The 19,084-nt window shown below is 43.5% G+C and overlaps 1 protein-coding gene across 3 annotated transcripts in view; it reads right to left on the reverse strand.

Moving 5' to 3' along the window:
- The window catches only part of DNAAF4 (dynein axonemal assembly factor 4), an 81,191-nt gene that overhangs the window by 2,991 nt on the left and 59,116 nt on the right, over nt 1–19,084 (reverse strand). The window contains exons 8-10 of one of the 3 annotated variants that reach the window (XM_010372569.2): nt 12,254–12,407; nt 7,947–8,052; nt 3,871–4,342 (exon numbers count right to left, since the gene is read on the reverse strand). In XM_010372569.2, the coding sequence (XP_010370871.1) occupies nt 4,233–4,342; nt 7,947–8,052; nt 12,254–12,407 (370 nt within the window). In that variant the 3' untranslated portion in view covers nt 3,871–4,232. Of the gene's footprint in view, nt 1–3,870; nt 4,343–7,946; nt 8,053–12,253; nt 12,408–19,084 lie in introns of those variants that run through there. The other 2 variants (XM_010372571.2, XM_010372570.2) reach the window with 2 other exon arrangements.

The following is a 19,084-nucleotide window of genomic DNA, read 5'->3' on the forward strand; positions in this document are numbered from 1 at the left end:
ATATGTAGAATCTAGAAACTAACCTAAAATTCCTACCTATGGCAGTGGTGCACTGTTGGGTCATTTTTGTTGTTGCTAAAATTCTCAGGATTGGCCGGCAGTAGTGGCTCACGTCTTTAATCCCAGCATTTTGGGTGGGCGGATCACTTGAGGTCAGGAGGTCGAGACCAGCCTAGCCAACATGACAAAACCCAGTCTCTACTAAAAATACAAAACATTAGCCAGGTGTGGTGGCGTGTGCCTATAGTCCCAGCTACCTGGGAGGCTGCGACAGGAGAATCGCTTGAACCCAGGAGGCGGAGGTTGCAGTGAGCCAAGATCACACCACTGCACTGCAGCCTGGGCAACAGAGTGAGATTCTGTCTCCAAAAAAAAAAAAAAAAATCAGGATACTCCAGGCACAGTGGCTCACACTTAAAATCCCAGCACTTCTGGGAGGCTGAGGTGGGCAGATTACAGGAAGCCCGTCTCAGCCTCCCAAAGTGCTGGGATTACAGGTGTGAGCCACCGAGCCTGGCCCAAAATTTGGTTATTTATCTGATCTCCTGATAAATCATGAGAGAGATGATAGCCAAATCCCCAAACAGGCCCCTTTTAGCTGGCAGGATAGGCAAGTCCCCACTGTTGTAACTCTTGCAAGGAAAGTGATCTGAAGTTACCAGACATCAACCCACTTTTCGTATTATGCTGTTTCTTGTTCCTGCTTGAGCTACCTTATAAATACCAATTGTTTTTGTTACCCCTAAAGGGGTGCTGCCTAAACAGAGCCAATTTATTAAGACACGAAAATTACAATGAAGAATAATTCATACAGAACCAGCTGTGAGGGAGACCAGAGTTTTGTTTTTGTTTTTTTGTTTTTTTGAGACAGTCTCGCTCTGTCGCCCAGGCTGGAGTGCAGTGGCCCGATCTCGGCTCACTGCAACCTCTGCCTCCTGGGTTCAAGCAATTCTCTGCCTCAGCCTCCCGCCACCACACCCAGCTAATTTTTTTTGTTTTTTCAGTAGAGATGGGGTTTCACCATTTTGGCCAGGCTGGACTTGAACTCCTGACCTCGTGATCCACTTGCCTCAGCCTCCCAAAGTGCTGGGATTAGAGGCGTTAGCCACTGTGCCCAGCCAAGGAGCAGAGTTTTTAAAGACAACTTGCTGGGTGAGGGGAAGCCAGTGAGCCAGAAGTGCTCATTGGTTAGAGATGAAATTATAGAGAGTTGGAGCTGTTTTCTTGTGCTGAGTTAAGTTAGTTCCTTGGTGGGTACCACAAGATTAGATGAGTAAGCTTATTGATTTGGGTGGTGCCAGCTGATTCATTAAGTGCGGGGTCTGCAAAATAACTCAACCACTGATCTTAGGAGCAGTTTAGGAAGGGTCAGAATTTTGTAGCCTCCAGCAGTATGACTTTTTTTTTTTTTTTTTTTTTGAGATGGAGTTTCGCTCTTGTTGTCCAGGCTAGAGTACAATGGCACGATCTCAGCTCACCGCAACCTCTGCCTCCCGGGTTCAAGCGATTCTCCTGCCTCAGCCTCCCGAGTAGGGGATTACAGGCAAGTGCCACCATGCCCAGCTAATTTTGTATTTTTAGTAGAGACGGGGTTTCTCCATGTTGGTCAGGCTGGTCTCGAACTCCCGACCTCAAGTGATCCACCTGACTCGGCCTCCCAGTGCTGGGATTACAGGCGTGAGCCACCGTGCCCGGCCTCCAGCAGTATGACTTCTAAACCATAATTTTTTTGGAGATAGAGTTTCACTCTTGTTGCCCAGGCCGGAGAGCAATTGCCCAATCTCCGCTTACTGCAGCCTTCACCTCCCAGGTTTAAGTGATTCTCATGCCTCAGCCTCCCAAGTAGCTGTGAATTATAAGCACCTGCCACCACGCCCGGCTAATTTTTGTATTTTTAGTAGAGATGGGGTTTCACCATGTTGGCCAGGCTGCTCTCTAACTCCTGACCTCAGGTGACCCACCTGCCTCAGCGTCCCAAAGTGCTAATTTTTAACCTTGTGGCTAATGTTAGTACTACAAAGGCAATTTAGTCCCCAGGCAAGAAGGAGGTCTGCTTTGGGAAAGGGCTATCACTGACTTTGTTTAAACTATAAACTAAGTTTTTTAAAGTTAGTCCTACACCCAGGAATGAACAAGGACAGCTTGGAGGTTAAAAGCAAGATAAATTCAGTTAAGTTAAATCTCTTTCACTGTCTTAATCATAATTTTGCAAAGGTCATTTTATTCTGCTACTTCTAGTAATGTCTCTTCTAAATCTTTACATAAGATGCTGCTTGATTCATGAGTCACTGATAAAGGCCAATTAGATCTTTAAACTAAATTTGTTAGGCCAGGCGCGGGGGCTCATGCCTGTAATTCCAGCACTTTGGCAGGCCGAGGCGGGCAGATCACTTGAGGTCAGGAGTTCGAAACCAGCCTGGCCAACATGGTAAAACCCAGTCTCTACTAAAAATACAAAATTAGCTGGATGTGGTGGCACGCACCTATAATCCCAGCTACTTGGAAGGCTGAGGCAGGAGAATTGCTTGAACCCAGGAGAGAGAGGTTGCAGTGAGCCGAGACTGCACTGCACTAAAGCCTGGGTTACAAATCCAGACTCCATCTCAAAAATAAATAAATAAGGCCGGGTGCGGTGGCTCACGCCTGTAATCCCTGCACTTTGGGAGGCCGAGGCAGGTGGATCACCTGAGGTCAGGAGTTGGAAATCAACCTGGCCAACATGATGAAACCTTGTCTCTACTAAAAATACAAAAAATTAATCAGGCGTGGTGGCGCCTGTAATCCCAGTTACTTGGGAGGCCTGAGGCAGGAGAATCACTTGAACCCGGGAGGCAGAGGTTGCAGTGAGCTGAGATCAGGCCACTGCACTCCAGCCTGGGCAACAAGAGTGAAACACCATCTCAAAAAAAAAAAAAAAAAAAAAAAAAAAAGGCCGGATACAGTGGTAGCTCACACACCTGTAATCCCAGCACTTTGGGAGGCCTAGGCGGGCAGATCACGAAGTCAGAAGATTGAGACCATCCTGGCTAACATGGTGAAACCCCATTTCTACTGAAAATACAAAAACATTAGCCGGGCGTAGTAGCAGGCGCCTGTAGTCCCAGCTACTCGGGAGGCTGAGGCAGGAGAATCGCCTGAACCCGGGAGGTGGAGCTTGCAGTGAACCGAGATCATGCCAGGCACTCCAGCCTGGGCGACAGAGCAATACTCTGCCTCAAAAGAGAAAAAAAAGTAGTTGGGCGTGGTTGTGGGCACCTGTAATCTCAGCTGCTAGGGAGGCTGAGGCAGGAGAATCACTTGAATTTGGGAGGAGAAGGTTGCAGTGAGCCGAGATTGTGCCATTGCACTCCAGCCTGGGCAACAGAGGGAGGCTCCATCTCAAAAATAAAACAAAACAAAAAAAACCTTTAAAATTTAATTAAAGAATTACAATAACTACATGCAAAAGGGAAGCTGTGCTATTGTGCTTAACACCTGCATAATCCCAGTGATACAACACAAATGGTGGTGCAATCCAATGCCAATACCATAATATTCCAGGTTAATATCTTACCCTTTGTTGTCTTTTCCCCCCTTGTCTACTTGGAGGTACTAGAGAACTATTTCGCTCAAAAATTTATCTTCACCAGATAGTGTTATGAAATATGACCGGTTTTCAGGTGCACAGCCTACAACTGAAGTTGAAGATAAATTTTCTAAACAGTTATTTTATACTAGGCTGAACTAGTCTAATCTTGAACAAGCATTAGAGAAGTATTAAACAAAAAATAAGGTTCTGTGCATTTGGAAACTAACGGAAAACCTGTCAACATTTATTATACCAAAGTCAACCATTCAGTCAATTAAATGGTATATTGATACAAACAAAAGTTATTTATAAACAATCTTTTATTTTAAAATTCTACCTTGTTAAAAATTAATCAGTAAGTGTCCTGGTAACTATACCAAAATATATTTTGTTACAAGGGCAAGCTTAATTCAGTAACACAAAAATGTATACGTATGTATTAATATGAAGAAATAAGGAATTAAAATAGATTCTTATTTATATTTATTCAGAAATGATTCAAGTCAGTTTATTTTGTATAGATTTATAATATTTTGCCCTCTACAGAACTAGAGTACTAAACAAAGCAATTCTGTACAATTGGCCATAATATGTACAAAGATTCCTAATGCCTCCAAGTCTTTTTAAAAAACTTATAACAATACTTAGTTACCTCTAATAGTCATTAAGATTTTAGTTCTGTTCCTTGAATTACATTCCGAATCTTCTCAGCATCAATTTGTACAATTTTGTTGGATGGATCAATCTTAAGTGCCGCTTCATAATCCTGTAGGCCTGTGTTTATATAGCAATGATGATTAATACAATATTTTATTAGTACTTCTTTTATCTAGACAATAGTTGTTTAAAATAAAAATAACCACTAGTAGCATGGTTCAGGACAAGTACCAAGTTGTAAATTGGATTCCCATCTTTACACACATAGTAGTATCTCCATAAGATTGCAGAAATTTTTCAGTGATTTAGGGAATTATTATTTTATTCAATGTTCTGTAAGCAACAGTTATTTTAAATTCATGCACAAATAAACTAACAACTTAAACTCATTATGACATAAATAAGAGGCCGAGGCAGGAGAATTGCTTGAACCCAGGAGGTGGAGGTTGCCGTGAGCCAAGATGGCGCCACTGTACTCCAGCCTGGGCTACAGAACGAGACTCCGTCTCAAAATAAATAAATAAATATTTTTTGTAGACTTAAACCATACTTTATTCATAGACTAGAACGTAGTATAAGCTTTCTTTTCTTTTCTTTTCTTTTCTTTTTGGAGACAGTCTCGCTCTGTCGCCTAGGCTGGAATGCAGTGTCACGATCTCAGCTCACTGCAAGCTCCGCCTCTCCGGTTCACGCCCTTCTCCTGCCTCAGCCTCCCGAGGAGCTGGGACTACAGGTGCTCACCACCACGCCCGGCTAATTTTTTGTATTTTAGTGGAGAAGGCTGTTGCCCAGGCTGTTCTCAAACTCCTGAACTCAGGCAATCTGCCCGCTTCAGCCTCCCAAAGTGCTAGGATTACAGGTGTGAGCCACTGTGCCCAGCCGGTAGTATAAGCTTCTTTCTGTAGCTATTATATGTACAGAATTCCTTTGAGAAAAAATGGTTAAAAATGAAAGCATTGTCTACTGCTTGTTAAAAATATGTAACTGGATCTCAATCTTTACACAAAAACGCAATGGAAAAAGATATTTATTTCAGAGTAAGGAAACTTGAGTTCTACTCCCTAAAATGCTATTGATTTGCTATGCCAGCTCAGGCAATTCACTGAACTTCTCAAAGCCTCAACTTTCTCATCTTTAAAAGAAGGGGTCTTTGTAACTCAAAACAATCTATGATACCATAATTTCTAAAGAACCTTTCATTCCTGTCTTGGTCATCTTTATCCTCCTGAAATTGAATAAGACATTTAAAAAAGGTTGGGGCGGCCGGGCGCGGTGGCTCAAGCCTGTAATCCCAGCACTTTGGGAGGCCGAGACGGGCGGATCACGAGGTCAGGAGATCGAGACCATCCTGGCTAATACGGTGAAACCCTGTCTCTACTTAAAAATACAAAAAAAAAAAAACTAGCCGGGCGACGAGGCGGGCGCCTGTAGTCCCAGCTACTCGGGAGGCTGAGGCAGGAGAATGGCGTAAACCCAGGAGGTGGAGCTTGCAGTGAGCTGAGATCCGGCCACTGCACTCCAGCCTGGGTGGCAGAGCAAGACTCCGTCTCAAAAAAAAAAAAAAAAAAAAAAAAAAAAGGTTGGGGCATATAAACCCAATGTGGATGCCTTGGTTAGAAAAAAATCTACAAATGGCAGAACCAACTTTAAAAATGAAAACAGAAATAATAACAATGTATAGCCTGGAGCCCTGGCAAGACATCATCAAGGTGGACTTTAGGCCTTGAGTGAATGGAAGCTGAACAGGCTTCTCCTTAGGGAGGTATGGGAGGAGAAGCCTTGAAGATAAACTTTGGCTACTACAAAATTTTGCCTTTGGTGCAGCATGAGTAACTGCAAATAACTGCAACTATATATATATATATATATATATAGTTTTTGGTTTTTTTTTCTTTTTTGCTTTTGAGACGGAGTTTCGCTCCTGTTGCCCAGGCTGGAATGCAATGGCACAATCTCGACTCACTGCAACCTCCGCCTCCCAGGTTCAGGTGATTCCCCTGCCTCAGCCTCCCAAGTAGCTGGGATTACAGGCATGTGCCACCACACCCAGCTAATTTTGTATTTTTGGTAGAGATGGGGTTTCACTATGTTGGTCTCCCAAAGTTCTGGGATTACAGGTGTGAGCTACCGCACCTGGCCACCTAAATCTATTTAAAATAAAATAAAATAAATGGTATGTTTTCTGTATACATGGAGCTAAATTACAGACCTTAATACAATCTAACAAATATAAGCAATATGCATGCACTATGGTAGATCCGTTATTTCCGAGCTTAGGTGTGTGTGTATATACACACATAGACACACAAATACATACATACATACATACAGGCTATGACCAAGGAAGCGCTTTGAGATAAATATCCATGATATCTCAAATCATTTATATATTTTATCATGTTTTTTGTTTGTTTGGTGCGTTGGTTGGTTGGTTTTGAGACGGAGTCTTGCTCTGTCACCCAGGCCAGAGTGCAGTGGCACAATCTTGACTCACTGCAAGCTCTGCCTCCCGGGTTCACGCCATTCTCCCGCCTCAGCCTCCTGAGTAGCTGGGACTACAGGCACCTGCCACCACACCCGGCTAATTTTGTTTTTTTATTTTTAGTAGAGATGGGGTTTCACCGTGTTAGCCAGGATGGTCTCGATCTCCTGACCTTGTGATTCGCCTGCTTCGGCCTCCCAAAGTGCTCAGATTACAGGCATGAGCCACCGCGCCTGGCCTGTCATGTATTTTTTTTTTTTAAGAGACAGGGTCTCAGCCGGGCGCGGTGGCTCAAGCCTGTAATCCCAGCACTTTGGGAGGCCGAGACGGGCAGATCACAAGGTCAGGAGATCGAGACCATCCTGGCTAACATGGTGAAACCCCGTCTCTACTAAAAATACAAAAACTAGCCGGGCGAGGTGGCGGCGCCTGTAGTCCCAGCTACTCGGGAGGCTGAGGCAGGAGAATGGCGTGAACCCGGGAGGCGGAGCTTGCAGTGAGATCTGGCCACTGCACTCCAGCCTGGGTGACACAGCGAGACTCCGTCTCAAAAAAAAAAAAAAAAAAGAGAGACAGGGTCTCACTATGTTGCCCAGGCTGGTCTCAAACTCCTGGCCTCAAGCCACCCTTCATTACAAGGGTGAAGCACCACACCCAAGATTTATCACATATATTTCTATGAAGAGTTGTCTGGTAACATAGCCTTTTTTTTTTTTGAGAAGGAGTTTCGCTGTTATTGCCCAGGCTGGAGGGCAATGGCGCAATTTCAGCTCACCACAACCTCCGCCTCCCGGGTTCAAGCGATTCTCCTGCCTCAGCCTCCCAAGTAGCTGAGATTACAGGCATGAGCCACTATGCCCAGCTAATTTTGTATTTTTAGTAGAGGGTTTCTCCATGTTGGTCAGGCTGGTCTCGAACTCCTGACCTCAGGTGATCCGCCCGCCTCTGCCTCCCAAAGTGATGGGATTACAGGCGTGAGCCACTGCACCCAGTCAATATAGCATTTTTTTAGGCTGAAACTTGTTGTTCACACTTATTTTAATTCCCTTCTACAATGAATTTTTAAAATATAATTTAGAAATAATGCATTGTCAGATATGCTGCAGACATTACTAAGAATAAATTAAATGCTAAAAAATTTAAAAATGGAGTCCTTCAAAGTCATGATCTTAAATAATTCCAATGACATTTTTTTCAGAGTATAATTTTGGACTTAAACCATTTCTATCAATTCCTTACCTTCTACATACAATTCTAGTTGACAGAATGCTGTTCCACGTCGTACATGTGCCTTCATTCTTGCATTAGCATTGTCTATAACAGGTGGCATCAGTAATTCCAGTGCCTTACAAAATATATATAATTATTACATGAAAGTTATAATTTCTTAATTTAAACAAGCAAAAGGCTGGGCATGGTGGCTCACACCTGTAATCCCAACACTTTGTGAGGCTGAGGTGGGTGGATCACCTGAGGTCAGGATTTTGAGACCAGCCTGGCCAACATGGCCAAACCCTGTCTCCACTTAAAAAATTACAAAAATTATCTGGGTGTGGTGGTGCGCACCTGTAGTCCTAGCTACTTGGGAGGTTGAGGCGGGAGAAATGCTTGAACCCGTGAGGCGGAGGTTTCAGTGAATTGAGATCGTGGCCACTGCACTCCAGCCCGGGCAACAAAAGCAAGACTCCATCTCAAAAAAAAAAAAAAAAAGGCCTCCAGTCCTCACCTAAATTTTTAGCTTAGCTGCTATAGGAATTTACCAAATATATATATATATATATGTACACACACACAAATATATATATAACAAATAATTATTATCAGGTCTTCCAGAAGAGATATGTTGAACAACTTAAGGAATTTTTCAATTGCTCCTGTATGGGATTCATACCCCTCCAAGGTTATTGTTAGGCTTATCATTTCACATCTCCACAGCTTTATTTTTACTAGGAGGAATTATTAAATAGCGTTTGTGGGCTTTTGTATTCAGATTGTACTCAGCTTATTCATTCATTCAGTAAATATTTGTTTGCATTGTGAGAGTCAAAGAAAAACTGGATCATAAAAGTAGTATGATATCAAAGTATGAGGACTTGGTTGTGTCCTCCATATCCTCAATCTCAAGAAGCTACCTAAGAGATTTTGCACATGATATTCCCTTAAAACAAGTTATCTAGATATGGAAAAAAGAAAAAGCTGTAGAAGTTCGAGACATTCACATGAAATACTAGTAATGGAAAGCAGAATATACTAAGTTACCCTGTAAATGAGAAAATGACTGTAGCGATATCTGGGCTGGGCATGGTGACTCACACCTGTAATCCTAGCACTTTGGGAAGCCATGGCAGAAGGATTACTTGAGCCCAGGAGCTTGAGGTTGCAGTGAGCCACTGCACTCTCACCTGGGCAACAGGCTCTCTCTTAAAAATTAAAAACTTAAAAAAATTTTGCTGGGTGTGGTGGCTCATGCCTGTAATCCCAGCACTTTGGGAGGCTGAAGCGAGTGGATTACCTGAAGTCAGGAGTTTGAGACCAGCCTAGCCAGCATGGTGAAACCCCATCTCTACTAAAAATACAAAAATTAGGCCAGGCATGGTGGCTCAAGCCTGTAATCCCAGCACTTTGGGAGGCTGAGGTGGGCAGATCACCTGAGGTCGGGAGTTTGAGACCAGCCTCACCAACATGGAGAAACCCATCTCTACTAAAAATACAATATTAGCCCGGCGTGGAGGCGCATGCCTGTAATCCCAGCTACTCAGGAGGCTGAGGCAGGAGAATTGCTTGAACCCAGGAGGCAGAGGTTGTTGTAAGCTGAGATTGCGATTGCACTACAGCCTGGGCAATAAGAGCAAAACTCCGTCTCAAAAAAAAAAAAACAAAACAAAACAAAATACAAACTACAAAAATTAGCCAGGTGTGGTGGTGTGCAGCTATAATCCTAGCTACTTGGGAGGCTGAGGCAGGAGAATCTCTTGAATCTGGGAGGAAGAGGTTGCAGTGAGCAGAGGTCACACCAATGTACTACAGCCTGGGTGACAGAGAAAGACATCGTCTCAAAAAAAAAAAAAAAAAAACCTTAAAATTTTTTTTAGAAAAGGGATATCGTTTTACTGCACACGTGGTAGAGATAACAAGGGAAAACCAAGTGTTCTTCCTTCTACCATGCACTGAGTCTGCAAAACTTTTTTTTTTTTTGAGATGGAATCTCACTCTGTCACCTAGGCTGGAGTGCAATGGCATGATCTCAGTTCACTGCAACCTCTGCCTCCTGGGTTGAAGTGCTTCTCCTGCCTCAACCTCTCCTGTAGCCTGGGACTACAGACCCATCACCACAGCTGGCTAAATTTTGTGTTTTTAGTAGAGATGGGGTTTCACCATGTTGGGCAGGCTGGTCTTGACCTCTGGTGATCTGCTTGCCTCGGTCTCCCAAAGTGCTGAGATTACAGGCGTAAGCCAGAGTGCCCGGCCGAGTCTGCAAAACTTTAATAAGAAAAAGGGTGGGCCAGGTGAGGTGGCTCACACCTGTAGTCCTAGCACCTTGCAAAGGTGAGGCAGGAGGACTGCTTGAGCCCAGGAGTTGGAGAACAGCCTGGGCAACATGGCCAAGCCCCATCTCTACAAAAACTACAAAAATTAGCTATGTGTGGTGATGTATGCCTATAGTCCCAGCTACTTGGGAGGCTGTGGTGGGAGGACCACTTGAGATTGGGAGGTGGAGACTGCAGTGATCTGTGATCACACCTCTGTACTCCAGCCTGGGTGACAGAGCCAGATTCTATCTCAAAAAAAAAAAAAAAAAAAAGGAGGAGGAAGAAAGAAAAGAGAGGGAAGGAGAGAGGGAAGGAGAGAGGGAGGGAGGGAGGGAAGGAAGGAAGGGAGGGAGGGAAGGAAGGAAGGAAGGGAGGGAAGGAAGGAAGGAAGGGAGGGAGGGAAGGAAGGGAGGGAGGAAGGAAGGGAGGAAGGAAGGAAGGAAGGGAAGGAAGGAAGGAAGGGAGGAAGGAAGGGAGGGAGGAAGGAAGGAAGGAGAGATGAAGAAAGAAACAAAAAGGAAAGAAAGGAAGGGAGGGAGGGAGGGAGGAAGGGAGGAGGGAGGAGGGAGGAAGGAGGGAGGGAAGGGAGGAAGGGAGGGAGGGAGGGAGGGAGGGAGGAAGGGAGGAAGGAAGGAAGGAAGGAAGGAAGGAGGAAGGAGGAAGGGGAGAGGGAGGGAGGGAGGGAGGGAGGGAGGGAGGGAGGAAGGAGGAAGGGAGGAAGGGAGGTAGGAAGGAAGGAAGGAAGGAAGGAAGGAAGGAGGAAGGAGGAAGGGGAGAGGGAGGGAGGGAGGGAGGGAGGAAGGGAGGAAGGGAGGTAGGAAGGAAGGAAGGAAGGAAGGAAGGAAGGAAGGAAGGAAGGAAGGAGGAAGGAGGAAGGAGGAAGGGGAGAGGGAGGGAGGGAGGGAGGAAGGAAGGAAGGAAGGAAGGAAGGAAGGAGGAAGGGGAGAGGGAGGGAGGGAGGAGGAAGGAAGGAAGGAAGGAAGGAAGGAAGGAAGGAAGGAAGGAAGGAAGGAAGGAAGGAAGGAAGGAAGGAAGGAGAAGGAAAGAAAAAAGAAAGGAAAGGGGAAAGGAAAGGGGTAAACACAACTGACCACCATTTACTAATTTCCAGCTGGGTACAATGGCTCATGCCTGTAATTCCAGCACTTTGGGAGGCCAAGGTTGTAGCAGCCGTTGAACCCAGGAGTTCAAGACCAACCTGAGCAACATAGGGAGACCTCGTTTCTATCAAAAAAAAAAAAAAAAGTACGAAACTTAGCTGGGTGTGGTGTTTGTGTGCCTATAATCCCAGCTACTTGGGAAGCTGAGGTGGGAGGATCGCTTGAGATTAGGAGGTCAAGGCTGCAGCAGTGAGTTGTCATCTTACTACTGCACTCCAGCCTGGGTGACAGAGCAAGACCTGGTCTAAAAGACAAAAAACACATTTACTGATTTCCTTGTGAACTTGAAGTGATACACCAGGGCAACACAGTAACCCTGGAGTTTTTTTGTTTCTTTTTTTTTTTTTGATGGAGTCTCTCTCTCTCTCCAGGCTGGAGTGCAGTGGCATGATCTCGGCTCACTGCAATCTCCACCTCCCGGGTTCAAGCAACTCCCCTGCCTCAGCCTCCCAAGTAGCTGGGACGACAGGCACGCACCACCACCCCCAGCTAATTTTTTGTATTTTAGTAGAGATGGGGTTTCACCATGTTGGCCAGGATGGTCTCAATCTCCTGACCTCATGATCGACCCACCTTGGCCTCCCAAAGTGCTGGGATTACAGGTGTGAGCCACCAGGCCTGGCCAGTAATAGCTGATTTTTAATCTAACTAACTATTCAGAGAAGTCACAAAAAAACACCAGATCCTTGTCCATTAGTAAAAAATCAGTTAAAAAAAAAAAAGATTCAATAAGAAAGACAATTTTTAAAATCTTTGCATTTCAATTATTTCAATTGAACAGAAAAAGATAATCATTTAAACCAATTAATAGAAGGATATATTTAAAGCACCATATATCATAAATACATATCCATACCTTAGAAGAATCTTCAATAGCCTTGTGTAAGTTTTTTAGTTTTAGGTGGCAAGCAGCCCGGTTCAAATACAATAGTGGCATTTTATTATTTAGTCTTATGGCTAAATTATATGCATTGATAGCTGCCAAATAGTTTTCTGTTGCAAACAATTTGCTAATGAGACAAAAACAGAGAAAAAAACAATTTAACATTGAAAGAGAAACACAGAAATAATATCTAATTATATTTGACAAACAGGATGCATTCTCTTTAGGGTAAACATTGTTGGCTGCACTGAATCCATCTCTTTTCACATATACCAGCCTGTCATTTGAATGGAATGGACCTCACTCCCACTTCCAAGGGTAGACATTAGTAATTTAAGCCAGTAGGCATATTTTCATTATTTTTGCTACAGTAATTGACTCAGGGATGGGCTTGTGTAACCTATAATGTTCTGTTTAGACTGAAGCCTGTGGGATGGTTTCAAAGTTGGAGAATGAAAAGTTGGGCATACTTCTCCCCCTGCTGGATATAAATGAAGAAGTCACATAGCCCACATTGCTGCTGACCATTTTTAACACCATGGGATGAGCTGGCATTAGAATAAAGCTGATACTATGGAAATACTAAAGGAATAAAAAGGCAGAAAGAAACCGAGCCCTTCATGATACAGTTCAGCTGCTGGATCAAACTTTACTTGAAATAGAAAACACCTTTAGCTGTTTAGTTATGTAAGACAATAAATTCCTTTCAATATAAAGCCAATTTGAATTGGGTTTTTTGGTTACTTGCAATGGATATACTCTTTCAGTTCAAATGTTCCAAAATTTTCTTCAAATAAAGAGATGTACACGATTAAAGGATCTCTTCAAAATGCAAAGTTTCTTTGTTTTTTGTTTGTTTGTTTGTTTTTTGAGACAGAGTTTCACTCTTGTTGCCCAGGCTGGAGTGCAATGGTACAATCTTGGCTCGCTGCAATCTCCGCCTCCCGGGTTCAAATGATTCTCTTGCCTCAGTCTCCTGAGTAGCTGGGATTACAGGCATGCACCGCCACACCTGGCTAATTTTGTATTTTTAGTAGCGATAGGGTTTCTCCATCTTGGTCAGACTGGTCTTGAATTCCTGACCTCAGGTGATCTGCCCACCTCGGCCTCCCAAAGTGCTGGGATTACAGGCGTGAGCCACCGCACCTGGCCTGTTTTTTATGTATAATTTCCACTTACAAAAATTTGAAAAAGTACATCAACAGGAATATGGAAAATACTTTGCTGAAAATAAAAATGTCATATAAATATAACTTTGTATTAATGTTCATTCCATTATACTGCATAGAATATTAAACATGTCAAAAGTAAACCTACAAAAGCAGCCAGTAAACTGAATAAAAGGTAAGATTACACCGTTGTCACATCTAACTTGAGCTAAACTCAAGCTGAAAATAACTTGTACAAACTAGAAAAGCTAATTCTGTGGGTAGTTTACATTTCTGAAATGCCTCATATCAGCGACGTTTCTGACTGCAAGTAACAGAACCACAACTCAAGTGGGCTTAAACAAGTAAGGAAATAAATTATCTCACATTTTAAAAGTCCATGGGATTAAGGCCCTTATAAAGAAGATTTAAAAAATAAGAATAAAAACTCCAGAGGAAAGAAGCTCCAAGCCCAATCAGCAGCTCAAAAGTGTTATCAAGGCCGCAGGCTCTTTCCATCTGTCCATTCTACTGCACTCAGCAGGAACCACAATCAGGCTGGTTTTCCTCATGGACATAATAGCCCAAGGTGCCACATACAGGCATAATACTCATTGGAAGAAAAGGTAACAGTATTTTCTGATACATGTTCCCTAAGAGAAAGAAAATCTTTTCCAGAAAATTCCCAGTTTACTTCCTTTCACCTCTCATTGACCAAAAGTACATACCCTTAAAACAAAAACACAAATAAAAACCAGTCTTTCTCTCCCTCACACTCTCTTTTCCTTTATCCTTGCCTCCCTCCCTGCCTGCTCCCTGCCCTGCCGCCATCTCTCTCTCTCTCTGTTTCCTCCTACCACCCACCTCCCCAATTTGACTCCTCACTACTATATACTGCTGTTTAGAATGCTTTTCAAATTCAAAAGCATGTCCATCTTTCCATGTTAAAAAATAGATAAATACATTTTTATAGAGTATATATAATACATGGATTATTCTTACAGTATTCTCTCATAAGTGCTAGGATTTCTGAAACCAATTTCCTCCTACTTAGGTACATTTAAGGGGTCTTGTTTTCCAATACTTTTGCTTTTATAAAGAACATTATAATAAGTATTTTTGTACCTATATATATATATATTTTTTTTTTTTTTTTTTTTTTTTTTTTTTTTTTGAGACGGAGTCTCGCTCTGTCACCCAGGCTGGAGTGCTGTGGCCGGCTCTCAGCTCACTGCAAGCTCCGCCTCCCGGGTTCACGCCATTCTCCTGTCTCAGCCTCCCGGGTAGCTGGGACTACAGGCGCCGCCACGTCGCCCGGCTAGTTTTTTGTAGTTTTTAGTAGAGACGGGGTTTCACCGTGTTAGCCAGGATGGTCTCGATCTCCTGACCTCGTGATCCGCCCGTCTCGGCCTCCCAAAGTGCTGGGATTACAGGCTTGAGCCACCGCGCCCGGCCATTTTTTTTTTTTTTTTAAGCAGGAATGCAACTAAAGCAATCATGAACTATTGAAGTCAATGAGAATTTATCCCTGGACTTGGAATAGGGTCACTGTCCTAAGTCACATGGGCAAGGGCTGCACACCTCAACAAAATATAGGCTCTTCTAATAAGGATGAAGGGAGAGAATAAATATTGGCTAGGTAATCTATAGTGTCTACAACGAACCTTATTTTTTAAACTGTAGTAAAATATATATAACGAAATTCACCATTTTAACCATTCTTATACGGAAAATTCAGTGGCATTAAATACATTTACATTGTGCAACCATCACCACTATCCATATTTAGAACTTTTTCATCTTCTCAAATTGAGACTCCACACCCAGGAGTTAGGGAATAACTCCATTCCCCATCCTCTCTAGTCATTCGCAACCACCATTTGACTTTCTGTCTCTATGAGTTTGGCCACTCTAAGTATCTCACATAAGTGAAATCATATGTTTGTCCTTTTGTGACTGGCCTATTTCATTTAGCATAATGTCTTCAAAGTCCATCCATGTTGTAGCATGTGACAGGACTTCCTCTCTTTTTAAAGCTGAAATAACACTGCATTGTTATGGATATAACACATTTTATTTATCCATTTATCCCTCAGTGGACACTTGTGTTGCTTACATGTTTTGGATATTGTGAATGTTATTGTTATGAACATGGTTGTATAAATATCTGTTTGTGTTCCTCCTGCTTTTAATTCTTTGGGGTATACACCAAGAAGTGGAATTACTGGATCATACAATAATTCTATTTTAGGTCAGGCATGGTGGCTCACGCCTATAATCCCAGAACTTTGCGAGGCCAAGGTGAGCAGACAGCTTGAGCTCATGAGTTTGAGACCATCCTGGGCAACATGGCAAAACCCTGGCTCTACAAGAAATACAAAAATTAGCTAGGCATGGTGGCTTGTGCCTGTGGTTCCAGATACTTGGGAGGCTTAGGTGGGAGGATGGCTCGAACCTGAAGGGTAGAGGTTGCAGTGAGCCAAGTTCACACCACTGCACTCCAGCCTGGGCTATAGAGCCAGACCTTATCTCAAAAAAAGAAAAAAAAAATCTATTTTTACTTTTTTTTTTTAGACGGAGTTTAGCTCTTGTTGCCCAAGTTACAGTGCAATGGTGCGATCTTGGCTCACAGCAATCTCCACCTCCCGGGTTCCAGTGATTCTCCTGCCACAGCCTCTCACGTAGCTGGGATTACAGGCATGCACCACCATGCCTGGCTAATTTTGTATTTTTAGTAGAGACAGGGTTTCTTCATGTTGGTCAGGCTGCTCTTGAACTCCTGACCGCAGGCGATCCGCATGACTCGGCCTCCCAAAAGTGCTGGGATTACAGGTGTAAGCCATTGCGCCCGGCCCTATTTTTATTTTTTTGAGGTACCACAATGCTGTTTTCCATAGCAGCTGAATCATTCTACACCGCTACCAACAGTGCACAGGATTCTAATTTCTTTGCGTCTTAACACTTGTTATTTTCTGTTTTTTTTTTCTGAGTAGCCATCCTAATGGGTATGAAGTGGCATTTCATAGTGGTTTTGATAGACCAAATGGTTAGTGATGTTAAACATCTTTTCATATTTACTAGCCATTTGTCTCTCTTCTTTGGAGAAATGCCTATTGAAGTTCTTTGCCCATTATTATTATTTTTTTGAGCAGAGTCTCTCTCCGTTGCCCAGGCTGGAGTTCAGTGGTGCCATCTCAGCTCACTGCAACCTCTACCTCCAAGGTTTAAGTGATTCTCATGCCTCTGAGACACAGATTAGCTGGGATTACAGGTGTGAGCCACCACGCCCGACTAGTTTTTGTATTTTTAATAGAGACAGGGTTTCACCATGATGGCCAACCTGGTCTCAAACTCCTGGCCTCAGGTGATCCACCCATCTTGGCCTGCCAAAAAGCTGGGATTACAGGCGTGAGCCACTGCACCTGGCCTCTGCCCATTTTTAAACGATGTTGTTTGTTTTGTTGTTGAGTAGTAGTTCATATATATTCTGGATCTGCAAATATTTTCTCTATTCTGTGGGTTGCCTTTTTACTCTATTTATAGTGTCTTCAATGCACAAAAGTTTTTAATTTTGATGTGGTCCAACCTAACCATTTTTTGTTGTTGTTGCCTATGGTTTTGGTGTCACATCCAGGAAAAGTTACCAAATCCAATGTAAGGAAGCACCCTGTGTTCTCTTCTAAGAGTTTTATAGTTTAGTCCTTACATTTAGGTCTTTGATTTTGAGTTCTTTTTGTACATGGTATTAGGAAAGGGCCCAATTCTTTTTCTTACTCTTGTTTTTTTAGATGGAGTCTTGCTCTGTTGCCCAGGCTGGAGTGCAGTGGCTCAATCTCGGCACACTGCAACCTCCACCTCCTGGGTTCAAGCGATTCTCCTGCCTCCGCCTCCAAGTAGCTGGGATTATGGGCGCCCACCACGACACCCAGCTAATTTTTTTTTTTTTTTGAGACGGAGTTTCGCTCTTGTTGCCCAGGCTGGAGTGCAATGGCACGATCTCGGCTCACCGCAACCTCCGCCACCCGGGTTGAAGCAATTCTCCTGCCTCAGCCTCCCGATTAGCTGGGATTACAGGCACCTGCCACCACGCCCGGCTAATTTTTGTATTTTTGGTAGAGATGGGGTTGCGCCATGTTGGCCAGGCTGGTCTCAAAATCCTGACCTCAGGTGATTCACCCACCTTGGCCTCCCAAAGTGCTGGGATTACATAGGAGTGAGCCACTGTGCCCGGCCAATTGTTATTATTTTTAGTAGAGATGGGGTTTCACCACGTTGGCCACGCTGGTCTCAAAATCCTGACCTCAAGTAATCCGCCCACCTTGGCCTCTCAAAGTGCTGGGATTACAGGCATAAGCCACCGTGCCTGGCCAGAAATTTTCTTTTTATTTTGAGATGGAGTCTCACTGTGTCGCCCAGGCTGGAGTGCAGTGGCACGATCTCAGCTCACCACAACCTCCACCTCCCAGGTTCAATCAATTATCCTGCCTCAGCCTCCGGAGTAGCTGGGATTACAGGCATGCACCACCACACCCAGCTAATTTTGTACTTTCAGTAGAGACGGGGTTTCTACTTGTTGTTCAGTCTGGTCTTGAACTCCTGACCTCAGGTGATCCGCCTGCCTTGGCCTCCCAAAGTGCTGGGATTACAGGCGTGAGCCACCACGCCCGGCCCTATTACCTTGTTCTTATCCATGTTATTGTACTTCCCACACAGTGTTTTAAGTATTTGTGTATGTCTCTCTCCTCCTGATTTCTGTTGTTCAGTGCCTATAGTCTGGCAAATAGCAAGCAATCAATAATTGCTTATTTAATGGCTGAATAAATGAATAGGAAGGAAGAAAGGGAGAAGAGAAAGAGGAAAGATTATGTATGGTTTTACTCTTGGGAGTAAGAAGAGCCAACCTGTCAGTTCTAGGCTTCTAACCTTCAGAAAAATTGCCAACTCCAGCTAAACGCCACAAAACAATCCCTGATGTTGTAACAGACAAGAGAAAAGACCAAGAAAAAGTAGAAAGAAAAGAAAAATACAGATACTGTGGTAGACAGATAATGCCCCCGCCCCCCCCAAAAAAAGATGTCCATATTCTAATCCCAGAACCTATGAATGTTACCCAACGTGGCAAAAAGGACCTTGCAGATGTGATTAAGTTAAAGAGTTCGATGGAGAGAGTACCCTGGATGATGTAGGTGGGATTTATATAAACACAAGAGGCCTTATAAAAGAAAGAAGGAGGCAGGAGAGTCAGAAAAGGAGAAGAGACCATGGAAGCAGAGCTCAGAAGAATGCAATCAGTGGCTGGGGAGCCACAATCCAAGGAATGCAAACAGCTTAGAAGCTAGAAATTTAAGAAAATAGCTTTTCTCCTAGAGCCTTCAAAAGGAATGCAGTTGACACCTAATTTTAGCCCAGTAAAACTCATTTTGGACTTCTGAACTACAGAACTACAAGATAATAAATTTGTGTTGTTTTAAGCCACAAACTTTGTGGTAGTTTGTTGTAGAAGCAATAGGAAAATAAACACAGAAGCGTGTATGATGAAATATAATAAATAATATCTATAGCTGCCTCAAAATATGAACACAAATTGCCACTCAGAATATACCAGAATTCACTGTTTTTGATCAGTATGTTAAAATATTCACGGCCGGGTGCGGTG

This window comes from Rhinopithecus roxellana, chromosome 5 (assembly GCF_007565055.1).
Source record: "Rhinopithecus roxellana isolate Shanxi Qingling chromosome 5, ASM756505v1, whole genome shotgun sequence".
NCBI lineage: Eukaryota > Metazoa > Chordata > Mammalia > Primates > Cercopithecidae > Rhinopithecus > Rhinopithecus roxellana.